Genomic DNA, 17,311 nt, shown 5'->3' on the forward strand with positions numbered 1-17,311 from the left:
TAATTATTATCTTACTGCTTCTATTTGATCTATATTTCAATAAGCCTTTCTTTTCAAAGTTGACATGTTATTTTTAGAATATTGGTTGACCTAAAATGTATATGGCATGATTAACTGTATATTTGAGTTATGGTTTGATTAACAATTGGGGCCAGAGAAGTCTAAGCTGATAACAGTCCCAGAGAAATATTGTATTATGCTTATAAAATATTCAAGCATTGGATATATTTGTAAATAGGATCGCATAACATCATGAGCTTCAGCAAAATAAGGACCTGAGGATGTTTTGCCAGGCAGATGAAGAGGTGATGTCTCATGGAGTAGAAAATTTTATTCCTCTGTGTAGTTTTATCTATTTTAGATGTGATTGGCAGATGAAGAATTTTTTTATTTTTTCAATTGAAGATATGAGATAATCATATAAATATAATAATTGACTAATAATAAATTCTCTAACAATCTAATTAATAAAGAAGAGAACTAAAGATCCACATGTTGCATAATTATAATATTCATAAACTTCTACATTCAAATGAAAAAAGATACCATAAAAGTCATAATACGACCAATGTAGAACAAAAAAATATAGCCAACATGGGCAGCATTCTACAAAAAAACTCATCCAGTATTCATCCATAAATACATAGCCAAAATCTCTAACCAAATTAGAGTAAAAATAAAACAAAATAAGAAAGAGTCTTGTAAACATATCATAAGCATCTTTAATCATTCTCTAACTTGATTGCCTTCTTCATCTTGGTGCTTGACATTTGGGTTGTCAGATAATATCCTCCCAATCCATCAGCATGCATCCAAACCTTCATTGATGAACCTCTTTGTAGGAGTAGCAGCATTCAATGAAGACATACCTCTATTATCATCCTCTTCAGAGTTTGATTCCTAGCAAATCAAAATAAAAAAGGCTATGACAATATTTAGAGTAAAAAAAATCAAATCAAAGATACGATAGTAAAAAACAAAAGTAGTCTCACTTTTTGAGTAGCAACCATGGGGGTAAGACCACTCTCTCCAAAATCTTGTATTAAAAAAAAGGAAGATATGAGAACAACTGAGGTTATGAAGGCAATCTATTATTTATTGATATCTGAAAAAAATATCTGAGTACCATGATTAGTGCTAAAATATATAGCTTGATATAAGCTCTTCATCATGAGTCATTTTCATAACCACATAAACTAGTTCTGTATGACCAATGTCAGATTTCTTGATTTGAATCTTGAACAGAAATGTCTTCTCAAGAAAATCATTCAACCTCTCAGGAACCTCATTAATGTCACCTCCTTTTGTGAAAAATAATACATCCATTTAATCAATGTCATCATCAAAGATAAATGAATGAGAAAAAATCTATTATACTATATTGCTAGCACTTCCTCACACAATTCAGTAGCTATTCTATGGAGAAAATGTAGAACCTCACGATTAAACAACAGAAAGCACGCATCCATATTTCAGAATCATCAACTACACGTAGTTGAATCTTGAAGCTGTAGTAGCTCAAACCAACATAAGCAATATAACAATGATCATATGCATATATATGCAGAAATTAAAAAAAAAGACTATGTATAAATTTAAATTAGTCGACCTTGATAGAGCAGAATAAACAATTTTATTATATTTTTCATAGAAAAAATTATCACCATTAGGGTAAACCCCTTTAGAATACTTTCTGTAGGCAGTCTAATACCAACCATTCTTAGGCTCTGTTTAAGATTACTGTTGACAGTAGAGCTTTTAAGCTTTTGGAAGTAGAGCTTTTGAAAAGTAAAATTTTTAAAAGTAGAATTTTTACAAAGTGCTATTTGCTATTTGATAATCATATTGATAAAGTGCTTGAGAGAAAGCAAAATAGCTTTCTGACATTAACCAGAAAGTACTTTTGGGAAAAACTTCAAAATACAACTTTCTCCAAGTAAGCCTTTTTAGCTTTCTGACAAAGCCAAAATAGCTTTTCGATATTTTTATCAAACATCACTGTATCACTTCAAAATACTTTCTGACACTCTAAAAGCTTAGCCAAACAGGATCTTAGTCTCCAGCTTCAAAACAGTTGCAACAGTGACACATATGCAGGCCTACCATCAAAATTTATTTTATTATCATATACCATCTCTTAAAATAATTTTAAAATTATAAAAAAAGGATCACTATTAGAAAGCAACTAACAAATCTCTTTAGTATATTTGACCTCCATAAGGTTCTTCCTTGGAGTGAGATGAAGAAGGTCATCAGATATGGATATATTAGACTGACTAGATAGCTGACTCTGAGAAGATGCAGTATCTTGTCCATCATGCAGACTATTTTTTTGAAATATTCACAGAATCCATTTGTAGTAAATAACAAATAAATTTGATAAATAATCAAGCTAAGGGAAATAAATATGCATAATAGAAAATTTAGATTAGCATACTTGCTTTTAAACTCTATCACAGCTGATTCATCACTATTGATAAGCAATCTAGTGGCATATAGAGAATTAGACAGCTTACAGGGTCTTAGATTTCTTATTGGTTTTGTAAAGAAAGAATAAAATAAGGATACATTAAAAGCAAACACAATGCATATACAACAAATTATAAAGACAAAATAAATCAGTAGTATTTACCTATATAGTCCTTGATTTTGCACCATTGGATTATTAGGATAGCAGGTCCTTCATTCCCCTCACCTAGATAATTATGAACTTGTTCAACAAATTGTCCCCACAGTGTACAAATTAATTTCCTATCTCTGAAATTATTTGTACCACAACATATTACACATTCATAAATCATTTGGAAAAGGCTATAAAGAAAGAGATATTAAAAAGAAATAAAATTTCATACCCTAAATTTTGAAGCTCCAATATCATTCTTTTGACCATCTTTCCATCTTTATTAACAACCTCCATCTGACCATAATCACCATGCTTACCAATGACATCTATAAATTATGAAAACATATATTAGATATTCAAAATTTAATTTTCATATTGGACACACCATTAGAAGGATATATTGAAAACATCATACTGGATGAATACTTAATTTAAGTCACTAGAGGCACTAAATATTATAATAATTAATATTATTTTATTAAAATTTGATGCTCTCTAATTTATTTTATAGGTAATTGAGAGTTTGGATTCATATGACTCAAATTAGACTCAAATTGGATCAGACTTGAGTGAACCAGGCAACCAGCTCTTATTGCAGTGTGAACATGACTTAAAGATCAACGGAGGAGAATCAATATCAAGATCCAAAGATCTTTATTCATGCTCCCATCTCTCTTTTCATGAAATCCTAGCCTCTCAACTCTATAAATAAAACCCCAAGGCCTTCATCTTCTTTAATCAAGCCAACCCTAAGTTTTCTTCAAGCTTCTCTCTTTCTCTCTCCCTCTTCTTCTTCTCCATAAGTCGAGGAGAGGTACTAACCCTAGCACGATACCATATTCCTCCACAGATCTCTTTTTCACATCCCATCAAATCTAGGAGAGGTCCTAATCCTAGTGCCGCTACTCTTTCTCTTCTACATATCTACTTCCATCAACCTTTCTTTCTTGGAGTTTCTAAACTAAGCCTTCCAGCCATCCTGTCGCTGTCTGCATGGAGGAAGATGAATGATTAAAGAAGACATTCATCATCGGATGCAGCAAGAAGATCAACTTGGTTTAGTTATCTTGTATCATAATTTTATTTCTTTTCTTTATGTATGCTTCTTTATTTGATTAATAAAATATAATTTTATTATAATTTTTATATTTTTTTTCTTAGTTTCTTACAGTCTATTATTCTTTTCTTTTATATTTTCAAAACAATCAACTAAGATTCCTGTGGATATGATCCGACTCATCCTATCTACATAGTAGTGAGTAGGGTTAATTTTGGTGTGCTATGACACGCATTAAATTTTGACGCTGTTGTCGGAGATCTTGACGTGATTGTTTTGAAAAAAATTTAAAAAAATATAAATAATAAAAAAATATTTTATTACTTTTTAGATTTTTATTTCTTACTTTAGATTACATGACTGCCTTATATACTTTACTACTTTATATTTTTAGTTGATTATTTTCTTCTCTTGTACTCTTATTTTCTATATTTTACTTTACTGATTAGTAGTTTACCTTTTATTATTAGTTAATTTATTTTAATTACTTAATTATATTTTATTTATTCTTTTTAAAAAAAATTATCTCATATTACTTTTCGTATATGGTAGATTTACTATTTTATATCTAGATTTTTTTATTTACATGCATAGAAAAAAATTTTACCTTCTATAGCCTGGTGATCTACTACTTTCTATAGGTTAAAAAAATTTACTGCTTTGTATAATTAGTGATTTCTTGCTTCCTAAGTAGATTAGATTCTTTACTTTTTATTTAAATTATGTAGTTACCTTTTATGCTTAACTATGAGATTATTTTATTTGCATAGTGAGTAGTTACCTTATTTATTATTGCCTATTATTCTTAGTGATTTACTGCTTTCCATAGCTTAGAATAATTTATTATCTTAAAAGTAGATTTGATTTGTTACTTTATTTGTAGGCTATCTACTTATCTTTTAATCTTAGCATTATTTACTTTTTATTTAATTAAATTTACTAGATCTTCTCATACCTAATTAACCTAATTTAAAACTTATCTCTTATTCTTTCTTGCTTAAAGATAATATAATATAAAAAGAATACAAAGACACCACATAATATTTTTCTAATATAAATAAATAAATTAAATCTTAAAAGTTACTTAACATATTTGGATATTTTTTCTTTTTGCATTGCATATTTTCATAAAAAGTCTTAAGGGTAAAATCCTAATCAACTAAGGTGGAGATTTCATTATCCTTTCTTGACCCCACAGACCACCATCTTACAATTACATTAACCTAAACCTCTAATTTAAAATCAATTAGATGTTGACCCCTAGGGATCCTCAAGCTCAATACGACAAGGAACCCTAAAAGTTGGATCGAATTTAAGTTAGTCAGTTTAACTGGTGTCTAGAAAAATGATTTAGAAATTATGTCTCAAAGAAAGGTGGTTCATTAATTGATTCCGTTCGCTTACCTTGCCAACGCAGTTGGTGTTTAAAGAAAGCAACGGGGAGAACCCCCACCAACCTTACACTTATCTGGCTAGTTGAGCGGCTAGTCTGCTACTGGAGTGCTTGAAGGTGACTTTGGCAGTTAGGAGCTATCTAGATCTAGGATAACCTATAGATAGGATTGATTGAACCACTTGATTGTTAACCAAAAGCATCAAATCTAATTAATTCTTCTTTATCTTCTTAGTATTAGAACTCCTTAGGTTCTCTTCTTTAAAACTCTTTTTCCTCCTTTTCTCCTCTTCTCTTTCAAAAAAAAAAATATTAAAATTAAAACTCGATGAGATCTTTTGGGTGCATGCTTGGACGTCGATTATTACAACCTGATTTACACCCATTAGATTTAGAGTTAGAAAGAATGATTTGAATAAACCAAATCAAAACTATGGATTCAAAATAAGAGACTGACCCACCATGACAATTGAGAGAGTATTTTACTCCATCATCTTACACCTACTCGTCATGTATCCAGCCTCCTCCTATGGAGACAGCACAATACGAAATCAAGTCTAGCATTATTCAAATGCTACCATCATTCTATAGACTGACGAATGAGGATCTATATAAACACTTGGATGAATTTCTTGAGATATGCTCCATAGTAAAAATTCAAAACTTCTTCAATGATGCCCTCAAGTTGAAACTGTTTTCTTTTTCACTTAAGGACAAAATCAAGTATTGGTTAAACTCTCTAGATTCCATAATCATTTTAATTTAGAACCATCTTCAGAGAGAATTTCTCAAGAAATACTTTTCAATTAAAAAAATAAATCAAATTAGAAAAGCCATCACTAGTTTTTTCCAATTGGATGGTAAACTTTTTCATAAGACATGAAAAAGGTTAAGAGACCTTATTCGTAAATGCCCCCACCATGCTGTCTCCAAATGGCAACTTGTTCAATATTTCTACGATAGTTTATCAAAGAAACATTGACAAATGATTGATGCATCGTGTGGTGGGATATTCATGTTAAAGAGTGAGGATGAGGCTTGGCAGCTTTTTGAAACACTTGATGAGAACTCCCTGCATCACATCTCTGCCATCTCTAGAGAACAACCCATATCTCAATAGAAAAGAAGTGGAATCTATCAAATTAAAAACGTTATGGATATCCACAGTAAGGTAGATGAGTTGTCTCAAAAATTAGACCGTCTTCTGAATACTGGACACTCTTCGACTCTACCTAAATCAATCTAAGATGTTTGTGCATTGTGTGCAAGCCCGACCCATTTTATTAGTGAATGCTCAACCACACCTTAATTTTCTAAATTTGTGCACGAGCAGATCCAGCAAGCTCAAACCCAACAAGCTCGTAGATGGCTGGAGAAACCATCCAAATTTTTTCTGGAGATCACAACCAGTGGTTGGCCCTACTATACCTAGACCTAATTATCAGGATCCGACATATAGGTATGGACCATACCACCAGTTTCAAAGTGCTCCTCAACCGTCTATCATTGGTCACAGCTCAGCTTTTGAGGAGAAGGCTCTAAAAATGCTAGAATGATTAGAAGTCAACACCCAAATCCTTAACTCCCATATGCAATCCATTGCTAAGCTAGAGATCCAAATAGGTCAACTAGCAATCGCAGTCAGTAGGAGGAAAGGAGGAAAATTATCTAACCAATCTGAGAGCAATCCGAGAGGATAATTCATGGTTGAGAGCTTCAATACTCCAGATACCTTTTCTAAACACGCCAAATCAATCATGACTCTCAAAAGTGAGAAGGTTATTGAACACACGAGTAAAACCAATGAGACCGACCCTAGACCTTTGTCCAAGCCTGAATCACCCAAGAACAAGGAGGACCCAAAAGTAGAGAATAGACTAACTACACTGGAATCATCTTACTTGTCTAAAGCTCTATTTTCGAGTGCCTTAAAAGTCCCTATTTTTACGGATAAGAAGGAAAGAAGACTCGACGAGATGTTAGAATTATTTAAGCAAGTCCAAATTAATCTCCCCCTTCTAGACGTATTCAAACAGGTCCCAACTTACGTAAAATTTTTGAAAAAATTGTACACTCAGAAACGTAAATCTCGATCACAACTCTCAAAAAAAATATGCCTCACCGAACAAGCTAACTCTGTATTCCAGCACGCTATCCCTCCAAAGCTTAAAGATCTAAGTACCCCTACCATTTCGAACAAGCTCTTCTGGACCTAGGGGCCAGTGTGAACCTTTTACCTAGCTCGATTTATGAATTTTTTGGATTTAGAGAATAGAAACCCATGTCAGTTACTTTACAGTTAGCTGATAGATCAATTAAGACACCACGTGGGATGATCAAAAATATTTTGGTCAAGATAGATGCGTTCTATTTTTTAGTTGATTTTCTAATCCTTGACATGAAACTGAGTGGCAATCTAAGATAAATTTTCATTATCTTAGGTAGACCCTTCCTAGCTATGACAAACGTATGCATCAATTGTAGGACAAGAGTCATGGACGTATCATTTGGGAATAAGAAACTGAGACTGAATGTATTCAGTGCATCTCAGGGACCATCAACTGATAGTTACTTCGAGATAGATACATTCGAGAACATCATAGAGAAAGCAACATCAACGATTTTTGTACATGATTTTTGAGACACCCACTTGATGCACTTTGGAGTGGATGACTGTGATATAGAGAGAGATAGTGAAGAAGTAAATATTCTAGTTGATACATCAAATGCTGAAACTACTCTCCCTTGGACAATCAAGTATGAGCCATTACCCACATTAGTCAATACACCCACAGTCCTGTCATTAGAATCACCACCTGTATTATAATTAAAGCCACTTCCAGCTGCACTCAAGTCTGCATTTCTAGGACCTAATGACACCCTTCCAGTGATCATTGCATCAAACTTGACCTCGGATCAGAAAGCACAATTGGTTGGTGTTCTAAAGGAAAACAAAGAGGCTATCGGCTGGTCCATTATCGATCTAAAAAGAATTGACCCTTTCATCTGTATGTACCACATTCATTGTGAGACGATACTAAACTCCATCGAGATATACAGAGGAGACTGAACCCAAATATGTAGGAAGTAGTGAAGAAAGAGGTGGTAAAATAGTTAGATACTGGAATCATCTACCCCACATCTGATAGTAAATGGGTCAGCCCTACCCAAGTAGTACCTAAAAAAGCAGGTATTACTGTGGTGGAGAATGAAGAAGGTGAATTGTTCCTCACTCGCATACCATCTAGCTGGTGAGTATGCATTGACTATAGGAAACTAAATGCTATTACTAGGAAGGACCATTTTCTATTACTCTTCATCGATCAAATCTTAGAATGGCTAGCGGGTCAATATTTTTTCTATTTTTTAGATGGTTATTCAGGGTATAATCAGATATCTGTATTTCTGGATAATCAAGAGAAAACCATCTTCACTTGCCCCTATGGCCTGTCGCTTTTCGATGTATGCCATTTGGGCTCTGCAATGCATCCGCTATATTTCAACAGTGTATTTTGACCATTTTTTCAAATATGGTAGACAAATATCTTAAAGTTTTTTTATGGATGATTTTTTCGTGTTTGGAACCATCTTTGAGGATTGTCTTCGTAACCTCTCCAAAGTCCTTAAGCGCTACACGAAAATAAATCTGATTTTAAGTTAGAAAAAGAGCCATTTCATGATTCGAAAAGGAATCGTATTGGGACATATTGTTTCTAAAAGAAGGATTGAGGTAGACAAAGCCAAAATTGAGGTCATTTCAAAACTACCACCCCCCACTTCGATTCGATAAATACGATCCTTCCTAAGTCTCGCTAGATTTTACAAACACTTCATTAAAGATTTTAACAAAATATCGAGATCCTTGTGCAATCTGTTAGCCAAAAATATGTCATTTATCTTTAATGAAGAATGTCTACAAGCCTTCCACACATTACAAGCAGCCCTGACAACAGCACCCATAATAAAATGCCCTGATTGGTCCTTCCCATTTGAAATCATGTGTGAGGCTTTCGATTTCGCAATAAGAGCCGTCTTAGGTCAAAGAATCAATAAGGAACCATATGTGATCTATTACGCTAACAAAACTCAATCCGATTTCCAATTGAGCTACATCACAAAAGAAAAAGAGCTATTAGCAGTAGTATTCACCTTTGATAAATTTTGTTCATATCTGTTAGGGTCTAAGGTTCTAGTATATTCTGATCATGCAGTTCTGAAATATCTGCTCTCAAAGAAAGATACTAAACTATGATTGATCAGATGGATCCTTCTGCTTCAAGAATTTGATCTAAAAATTTGAGACAAAAAGGGTTCCGAAAATGTGGTCGCGGATCATATTTCTAGAATCTTAGTTAATCTTACGATGAGTACAGATGAAGTTAAGGAGAAATTTTCTGACGAACAATATTTTACAACTACCTCTGACTAAATCCTATGGTTTGCCCATATCGTTAACTATTTGGCAACAGGGCAAGTTCCTCTCCATTGGACAAAATAGGAGAAGGATCGATCTTCTCACAGGTCAAATATTATTATTGAGAGAAATTCAAATTGTTCAAACATTGCCCTAACCAAGTAATTCAACACTGTGTCCCTGACAGTGAGTATCAAAGTATACTTATCTTTTGTCACTCTCATGCATGCTGGAGATATTTCAGTGGGAAGAGAATGATCGCGAAAGTATTACAAAGTGGGTTTTACTAGCCGATATTGTTTAAAGATGCACATAAATTTTGCCTTGAGTGCTTGCACTGTCAGCAGACGGAGAATATTTCTAGAAAAAATATGATGCCCCTATCTCCCATTTTAGTCATGAAAGTTTTTGATGTTTGGAGAATCGATTTTATGAGCTCCTTTCCTCCATCCTATGGATACGAATACATTTTGGTTGTGGTAGATTATATATCTAAATGGTTTGAGGCTATGGCAACCAGGACGAATGATTATAAGATGATAATCAAATTCATCTAACAGAACATCTTAAGTCGATTCGGTTGCCCAAGGGCCATTATTAGTGACGGAGGTGCACACTTCACGAATAGACACTTTGAAAGTTTAATGAAGAAATACGGAATCACTCACAAAGTTGCCACACTATATCATCCCTAAACTAGTGGCCAAGTGGAAGTCTCCAATAGGAAGATCAAACGAATTTTTGAAAAGACGGTTAGACCTGATCGAAAAGATTGGTCTGGACGATTGGACGATGTATTATGGGCCTACCGTATTACATATAGGACCCCGATAGGAATGTCTCCTTATCGGCTCATTTTTTGAAGTTTGCCATCTATCGGTAGAGCTAGAACATCATGTATTTTGGACTATAAAGCAATTCAATTTCGACATAAAAAATGCTAGTAAGAGGAGACTATAATTGAACGAATTAGAAGAGCTACGCAATAAAGCGTACGAGAGTTCACGAATTTATAAGGCTCGAACTAAGGTTGATCATGATAAATTTATTTCACGAAAAATATTCGAACCTAATTAAAAAGTGTGGCTTTATAATTCGAGGTTATGACTATTTTCTGAAAAACTTCGTTCATGTTGGGATGGACCATATATCGTAACTCAAGTATTCCCTCATGGAGTAATTAAAATCAAAGATCCTAAACAAAAAAATACCTTCAAAGTAAATGGTCAATGATTGAAATATTATATGGATGAATCAGAGATGGTGAGTAAGTTGACTCAATTGAATTGCGAGATCCAGTCTACAATTGAACTTTGGCTTGGTCTAGCTGAAAATCTTAAATTTAACGCTTGTTGGGAGGCAATCTAATATTTTATTTTTTAATTATCTATTTTTTTTATTTTGTAAAAATTTTTGAGAAAGATAATTAGCCAAGTTGGGGGGAGCACCACGATCAATGGAGTCAAGAGCACACTATATCCAGCAATGAAGGACCTCTCAATCAAGATTACACACATCAAACTCAGATGGTGCTCTTCCTTGTTATATTCTATTTTAGCTTTATTATGATTCTCTTCTTCCATTGGGGACAATAAAAATTAAGTTGGGAGAGAGAATAACTAATTTAATTAAGTCCTCAAGTATGGTCAGAAATAATTAGTTTTATATATCTAAATTTTATCTCAATTTGAAGTTAACTAAGCACCCTAATCAATGAGTGATTAACGGTCTAGATAATTTTAGAGATATTGAGAAAAAAATTATTAAGGACATCCAATTAATGAGAGAATTTAGACTAGATTAAATTTTGGAGTGATTCTAGAACCCTCTTCCCACCATCTCAATGAAGAATCTGCTTTATGGGGGTATGGATGGAAAGGTTGAGGTATGCAAAAAAAATTATTACAAAAAAAAGATAAAATAAAAAAAAAGTTTTTAGTATTTCTCACTAAGTAACCGGGCTCTTTCGCTTAAGTAAGCATTGTTGTTCATTTCAAAAGGTGAGAATGTGAAGAAACCTCTTGTATAGTCAGTTTTTAACTTGTAATCTTTTTGACTCGAGTCAGTAAGTCTGAGGAGTATTTTACACCTAATATCGTAAAGCCAATTGATTTGAGAGTCATTGGTTTAAAGCTCGCTACAAAGTCAATTAGAAAGTTTAAAAGGTTATGACATTACACTGACTGTATATATAAATATTTTTATAAAAAAAAAGAGAAAGAATAAGGGGACTAAATTATAAGAAGACAATAAATCCTGCTCACATCAAGTTAGAGGACTTAAAGAGTAGAGTGAGAAATTGGTGAAAGAAGATCTTTAAAAATTTTTATGGCTAATAGTCAACCATTAATTGGATCGAATTGATAATCCAATGAAGTACCTCATTAATGGTCTAGTCAGATATCCACTACAGATAGGAATGTCTAGAATAACTTTCGATTCAAGGATAATTTGGTGCATAATGCTAATGTATCTATTTTACTCAAGGACGAGTAAAAGTTCACGTTGGGGGGTATAATAAATACTTAATTTAAGTCACTAGCGGCATTTAAATATTATAATAATTAATATTATTTTATTAAAATTTGATGCTCTCTAATCTATTTTATAGATAATTGAGAGTTTAGATTCATATGACTCAAATTGGACTCAAATTGGATCAGACTTGAGTGAACCAGGCAACCAGCTCCTATTTCAGTATGAACACGACTTAAAGATCAACGGAGGAGAATCAATATGAAGATCCAAGGATCATTATTTACACTTCTACCTCTCTTTTCATGAAATTCTAGTCTCTCCATTCTATAAATAGAACTCCAGGGCCTCCATCTTCTTCAATCAAGCCAACCTTAAGTTCTCTTCAAGCTTCTCTCTTTCTCTCTCCCTCTTCTTCTTCTCCATAAGTCCAGGGGAGGTACTAACCCTAGCACAACACCATATTCCTCCATAGATCTCTATTCTACATTCCATCAAATCTAAGAGAGATCCTAATCCTAATGTCGCTACCCTTTTTCTTCTACATACCCGCTTTCATCAATCTTTCTTCCTTAAAGTTCTTAGACCAAGCCTTCCAGCCATCCTGCCGCTGTCTGCATGAAGGAAGATGAGGGATTCAAGGAGATACATCCACCATCGGATGCAGCAAGAAGATCAACTTGGTTTAGTTGTCTTGTATTGTAAATTTGTTTCTTTTCTTTATGTACACTTCTTTATTTGATTAATAAAAAATAATTTTATTATAATTTTCATACTTTTTTTTAGTTTCTTATCATCTATTATTCTTTTTTTTATATATTTTTAAAATAATCAACTAAAATTCCTGCGGATATGATCTCGACTCACCCTATCTACATAGTAATGAGTAGAATTAATTTTGATGTGCTACGACACGCATCAATACTGACTACATACTTATCATCAGCCACCTTGAAAATAATATCTTCGAAGGGGGTGAAATGAAATCTATACTTTGAAATACTCCCAACATCGTCACATTGAGTCACAGAAGTAGAATACTGAAAGTTTATTCTAAAGGCATGAGTAGAAATTCTGAATGAACCACTATTCTGCACCACTCCAAATTGAGAGATAATGTAAACCTTGAATTTTTTGATGAGTCATATGAATCACTACACAAAAACTTACTTAACAGTTGTGTGAATTCTCCCATCCTATTCATCAAGCGATAAAAGTACACACCAGTATTAGTTATTTGATTTTTTTTATTTAAGGAATGTCACAAATGGGAAGTAAGCAACTAAGGAATATTACCATTTTATCTTCGAGCACTATTTCGATGCTATTCACCTCATCAGGAAGGTTGTAATATAGTGTCATCTATAATCACACCACTTTCACCTTAATCCTCCTACTCTGTCTCAGTGGTGTAATATCAGCAATTTTATCCAACCTTAGAGTACTCATTTTCACCACAGGATATCTACAAACACAGAATGAATATATATGTTATATCTCAACAAATAAATCCACGTAACAAAAAAGATACAACAGAATATATACTTGAACTGATATGCCAAACAAAATTTACTGCCTTGGAATTGGGTAGGAAGCAGCTACGTGGGGTGTTTAAATAGCACAGCAATACGGCTTATATTTTTCAAAATTTAAACTCAACTAAATTCTCCATAAGCATTAAATGGCATAAACACTAACAGTTATTGGCCAGAACACTTAAAATTCATCGAAAAATATGCAGATAAGAAGGGCATCATGCACATTAATTGGATTAGTTGGCAGCATCAAGAGCCACTAATGTTACATACGTACCTTATATTTTCTAGGTGCACAACGAACGACATAGCTAGGTTTGGGATGTTACTCTTTAATCTATTGAGTGAAAATTACAGATAGAGAATATTAGAGAAAAATCTATTATCCATCCATTATACAAAATTTCACTCAACAACAAAATTATAAATTATAATCAAAGGATATCAAAAAAGAAGGAAATAGAAAAATATCGAACGAAAAAAGTGAGAAAATAGAGAATCAGGGGGAAAGAACTCATCAGAGGGAGAGCACAATTGCCACTTGAAAGAACAAAGGGGGAATCCATAGAAAAATTGAAACCCTGATCTTTATTAGAACCCTGTGATACAAAATCAAGAAAATCAATGAGAGAGAAATGAAAAGAAAAAATTGCAATAAAAAATTATTACTGAGAAATAGAAGAAGAAATGGAAAAGGTGAGAAAGTAGAGAAACAGGGGAGAGATGGAAGGAGAAACTGAAATCAGGAAAAGAAAAAGACGCAGAAATAGGGAGGGTGAGAGAGAAACGGTGATAGAGAAACGAAAAATCAAGAAAATCAATGAGAGAGAAATGAAAAAATAAATTGTATGCAAAAATTATTACTGAGAAAAAGAAGAAGGGATGAAAAAGTGGACAGTAGAGAAATGGGAGAGAGATAGAAAGAGAAATTGAAATCAGAAGAAGAAGAAGAAGCAGAAACAGAGGGAGTGAGAGAGTGCAGAGAGTGAGAGAGAAACGAAAAATTAAGAAAATCAATGATACAAAATCAAGAAAATTGGTGAGGGAGAAATAAAAAAATAAATTGCATGCAAAAATTATTATTGAGAAAAGAAGAAGAAATGAAAAAGGTGAGAAAGTAGAGAAACAGAGGAGAGATAGAAGGGGAAATTGAAATCAAAAAAAAGAAGAAGAAGCAGAAATAGGGGGAGTGAGAGAGCGTAGAGAGTGAGAGAGAAACGGTGAGAGAGAAATGAAAAATCAAGAAAAATGGTGATACAAAATCAAGAAACGGTGAGAGAGAAAAGGATAGAGAAAGCAAGACAGGGAAAGGATTGAGCCACTGACGGATTGGGGAGAGTGGTGTTGGGCCTGCGATTTTTCTGAGAAATAAGATTTAAAAAATAATATTTTCAAAGGTTGAATTAATTAGTTAGTCAATAAAGGTTAACTAGTGTCAACCATCTGTAATGTAAAAAGACTGCTGTAAGTTTGGACGAGAAAAAATGTTAGAATTAGCAACTATCTGTAATGTAAAACGAATGCTGTAAGTTTGGATGAGAAAAAAATGTTAGAATTAGCTGACACAGAGATGGGGAGTGGTGTTGGGTCTGTGATTTTTCAAAGGGCACACATTTTCAAAATTAGAGAGAGAAATAAGATTTGAAAAATAATATTTTCTAAAGTTGAATTAATTAGTTAGTTAATAAAAGTTAATTAATGTTAGTCATATGTAATATAAAAAAAATGGTGCAAATTTGGGTGGAAAAAATGTTAGATAGTTTCTCATCCAACTAGTATTACTTTTAGTCTAAGAAACATAGATATCGATATGCGGTATGGATACTTTATGGCACAGATATGTCGATACGGCAAAAATTAAAAAAATTACGATACATATATGACTAGATATTTTATATTTTTATTAATATTTATATATATATATATAATATTTCAATATTAATAAAAATATATGAAAAAATTAAATCACATATATATATAATATTTAAATATTAATAAAATTAAGTTATCAAATCTTAACTAAATTTATAAGTATCACCATAAAAAATATATACTTGCAATTAACGAAAAAAAAAACTAACAGTCTAAATAAGTAGAAAAAATTAAAATAGTAAATTTTTGATAATCAAGTGATAATAGTTTCAGCTGCTTCATTCTTTTCAACGTCAGCAAAAAAAGCTTCTTCTTCATATCTAGTTCATCAAAGGATAAATTTGTAATCTCAAAAATACAGAGATAAAAGTACCGGTGCCGTACCGAAAATATATCCACATCGAAAATATACCTAGTGCTAGTATATGTTTGAAATAGGAGTATTCGTGCTTCGTAGCTTTTAGTATATACAATAATAGATGTGTTCGGATGATTTCATGTTAGGTCTCGTTCTAATCCACCCAATAATTTATCTGCTTATGGTGCACAAAGCCCAGTGAGCTGCACAGATTCAACTGATGAAGTGATTTCAGCATTGTGTTTAGTTCCCTGCAGCCAGTTTCAGCAGAAGACAAAAAAAAAGTGCTGGAGAGCAACCTGTTTTATTGTCGTTGTTGTTCTCTCTTTTTTTCCCCTTATTTCTTTTTATTTGTGCATGCTCGCGGGTGTTTTAATGCATGTACATTCGCACGTGTGGGACTTCGAGATCTACTATGGACCGGCCAAGTGGCGTCGGCTGCCCTGTTGGAACGTCGATGTCCTCCGTGAACGGCATCCGGCTCCAGAGGAAAAAAAAAATTTGCAGTCCAACTACAGAGGGAAAAAAAAAATGTTGGAGTACGTGTATAGGTTCTATAAATTGGATTTTTAAGTTTTCAAACTACTTTCTTCCAGAGTTCAACAAGGTTATCGTTACTATGATTTTTATTTTGATAAGATGAACTAATGATGGTAAATTCACTACTAACTCTTATTACGACTTCATTAAAAGCTGTGGAATTGTATTCCCTTACAAAGTGAATATACAAAATAAATATAATTCTCAAATTATCTTCAGAAAATCTTCTTCCTTGGCTGTGGTCTTATACAAACCTCCTCACTCCTTTTTATCTCTGGGAAAATCTGCTCTCTGAGAACTTGCTTGACAGCTATAGACGGCTATTGAACCACTTGTTACCCTTGATGCAGACCGAAAGGAGCAATCTCCCCTCTACGGTACTCCTTTTCTTCTAATGCCTTAACTCTGTTTGTATCTACAATCGTTGTATTCTTTTATTCCCATCTTAATAAATCTGGGGGAAGTGAATCACCTCCCCCATTGCCTTCAGGGAAAAGACAACCTTTAAACCATTTTACTGTGGAAGGACCCTGGCGCTTGCTCCATACTTTATGGACCACCACTTCATGTTTCTGATCTGTTCTCCGGAAAGTTAACTTTGTCTAGAATATATGCTTTCAAAAGGAAGCTGGGTGGGCCAGGTACGAGTATGCTGATATACCTAAAGGATCTAATTTAAGCTTGACAAAAGTATCTTATTCATACCATCAGAAAATCTTCTAAGTAAATGGCAACAAGCTGTCTCCACTGTCTTCCTAATAAGTCATGTACAAGGGGTGCAAAATAGGCCTATACCTAATCCTCCAGAGCTCCACATAGCACATGGAATTCAGGCTCATGGGTCAGGTATGCATCTCAATCAGATTGGTTTCACGTAATGAAAGAACTTATCTTCAAAGTTCAGACTTGATTTATGACAAGATTACCAATTTGAGACTCATCTTAATTACCTTTGCAATAGTATATTTCTTGGTATTTTTTCTAAAAAAATTTCAGTGGTCCTGTTTTCTTATTTCAGTCAGTACATGCCTTTCCTGAGGTAAA

General features: G+C 33.3%; 1 protein-coding gene across 4 annotated transcripts; it reads right to left on the reverse strand.

Moving 5' to 3' along the window:
• Window positions 1-515: 515 nt before the first annotated feature.
• Window positions 516-14,828, reverse strand: LOC114913923 (uncharacterized). 4 transcript variants are annotated; one of them, XR_012142037.1, is made up of 6 exons: window positions 13,775-14,828; window positions 13,259-13,427; window positions 2,853-2,949; window positions 2,633-2,695; window positions 993-1,036; window positions 516-900 (listed from the first exon to the last, which is right to left on the reverse strand). XR_012142037.1 is itself a non-coding variant. In XM_073259183.1 (6 exons), the coding sequence occupies exons 3-6, from the start codon at window positions 2,915-2,917 to the stop codon at window positions 802-804; spliced, it is 333 nt and encodes a 110-aa protein (XP_073115284.1). In that variant the 5' UTR covers window positions 2,918-2,949; window positions 13,259-13,427; window positions 13,775-14,828; the 3' UTR covers window positions 516-801. The 4 variants fall into 4 exon arrangements, 2 of the variants coding, with proteins under 2 accessions (XP_073115284.1, XP_073115287.1); XM_073259183.1 differs by having other exon boundaries at window positions 2,633-2,757; XR_003800052.2 differs by lacking the exon at window positions 993-1,036.
• Between the last annotated feature and the right edge of the window lie 2,483 nt (window positions 14,829-17,311).

This window comes from Elaeis guineensis, chromosome 1 (assembly GCF_000442705.2).
Source record: "Elaeis guineensis isolate ETL-2024a chromosome 1, EG11, whole genome shotgun sequence".
Lineage (NCBI taxonomy): Eukaryota > Viridiplantae > Streptophyta > Magnoliopsida > Arecales > Arecaceae > Elaeis > Elaeis guineensis.

Bases quoted from the DNA above. Each gene is read 5' to 3' on its own strand.
- LOC114913923 (XM_073259186.1), bottom strand. From the start codon at position 2,917: ATGGAGGTTGTTAATAAAGATGGAAAGATGGTCAAAAGAATGATATTG. The intron at 1,037-2,632 runs GTAAATACTACT...TTTTAATACAAG, and splicing joins CAAAATCAAGGACTATATAG to ATTTTGGAGAGAGTGGTCTT. The intron at 901-992 runs GTGAGACTACTT...TTGATTTGCTAG, and splicing joins CCATGGTTGCTACTCAAAAA to GAATCAAACTCTGAAGAGGA.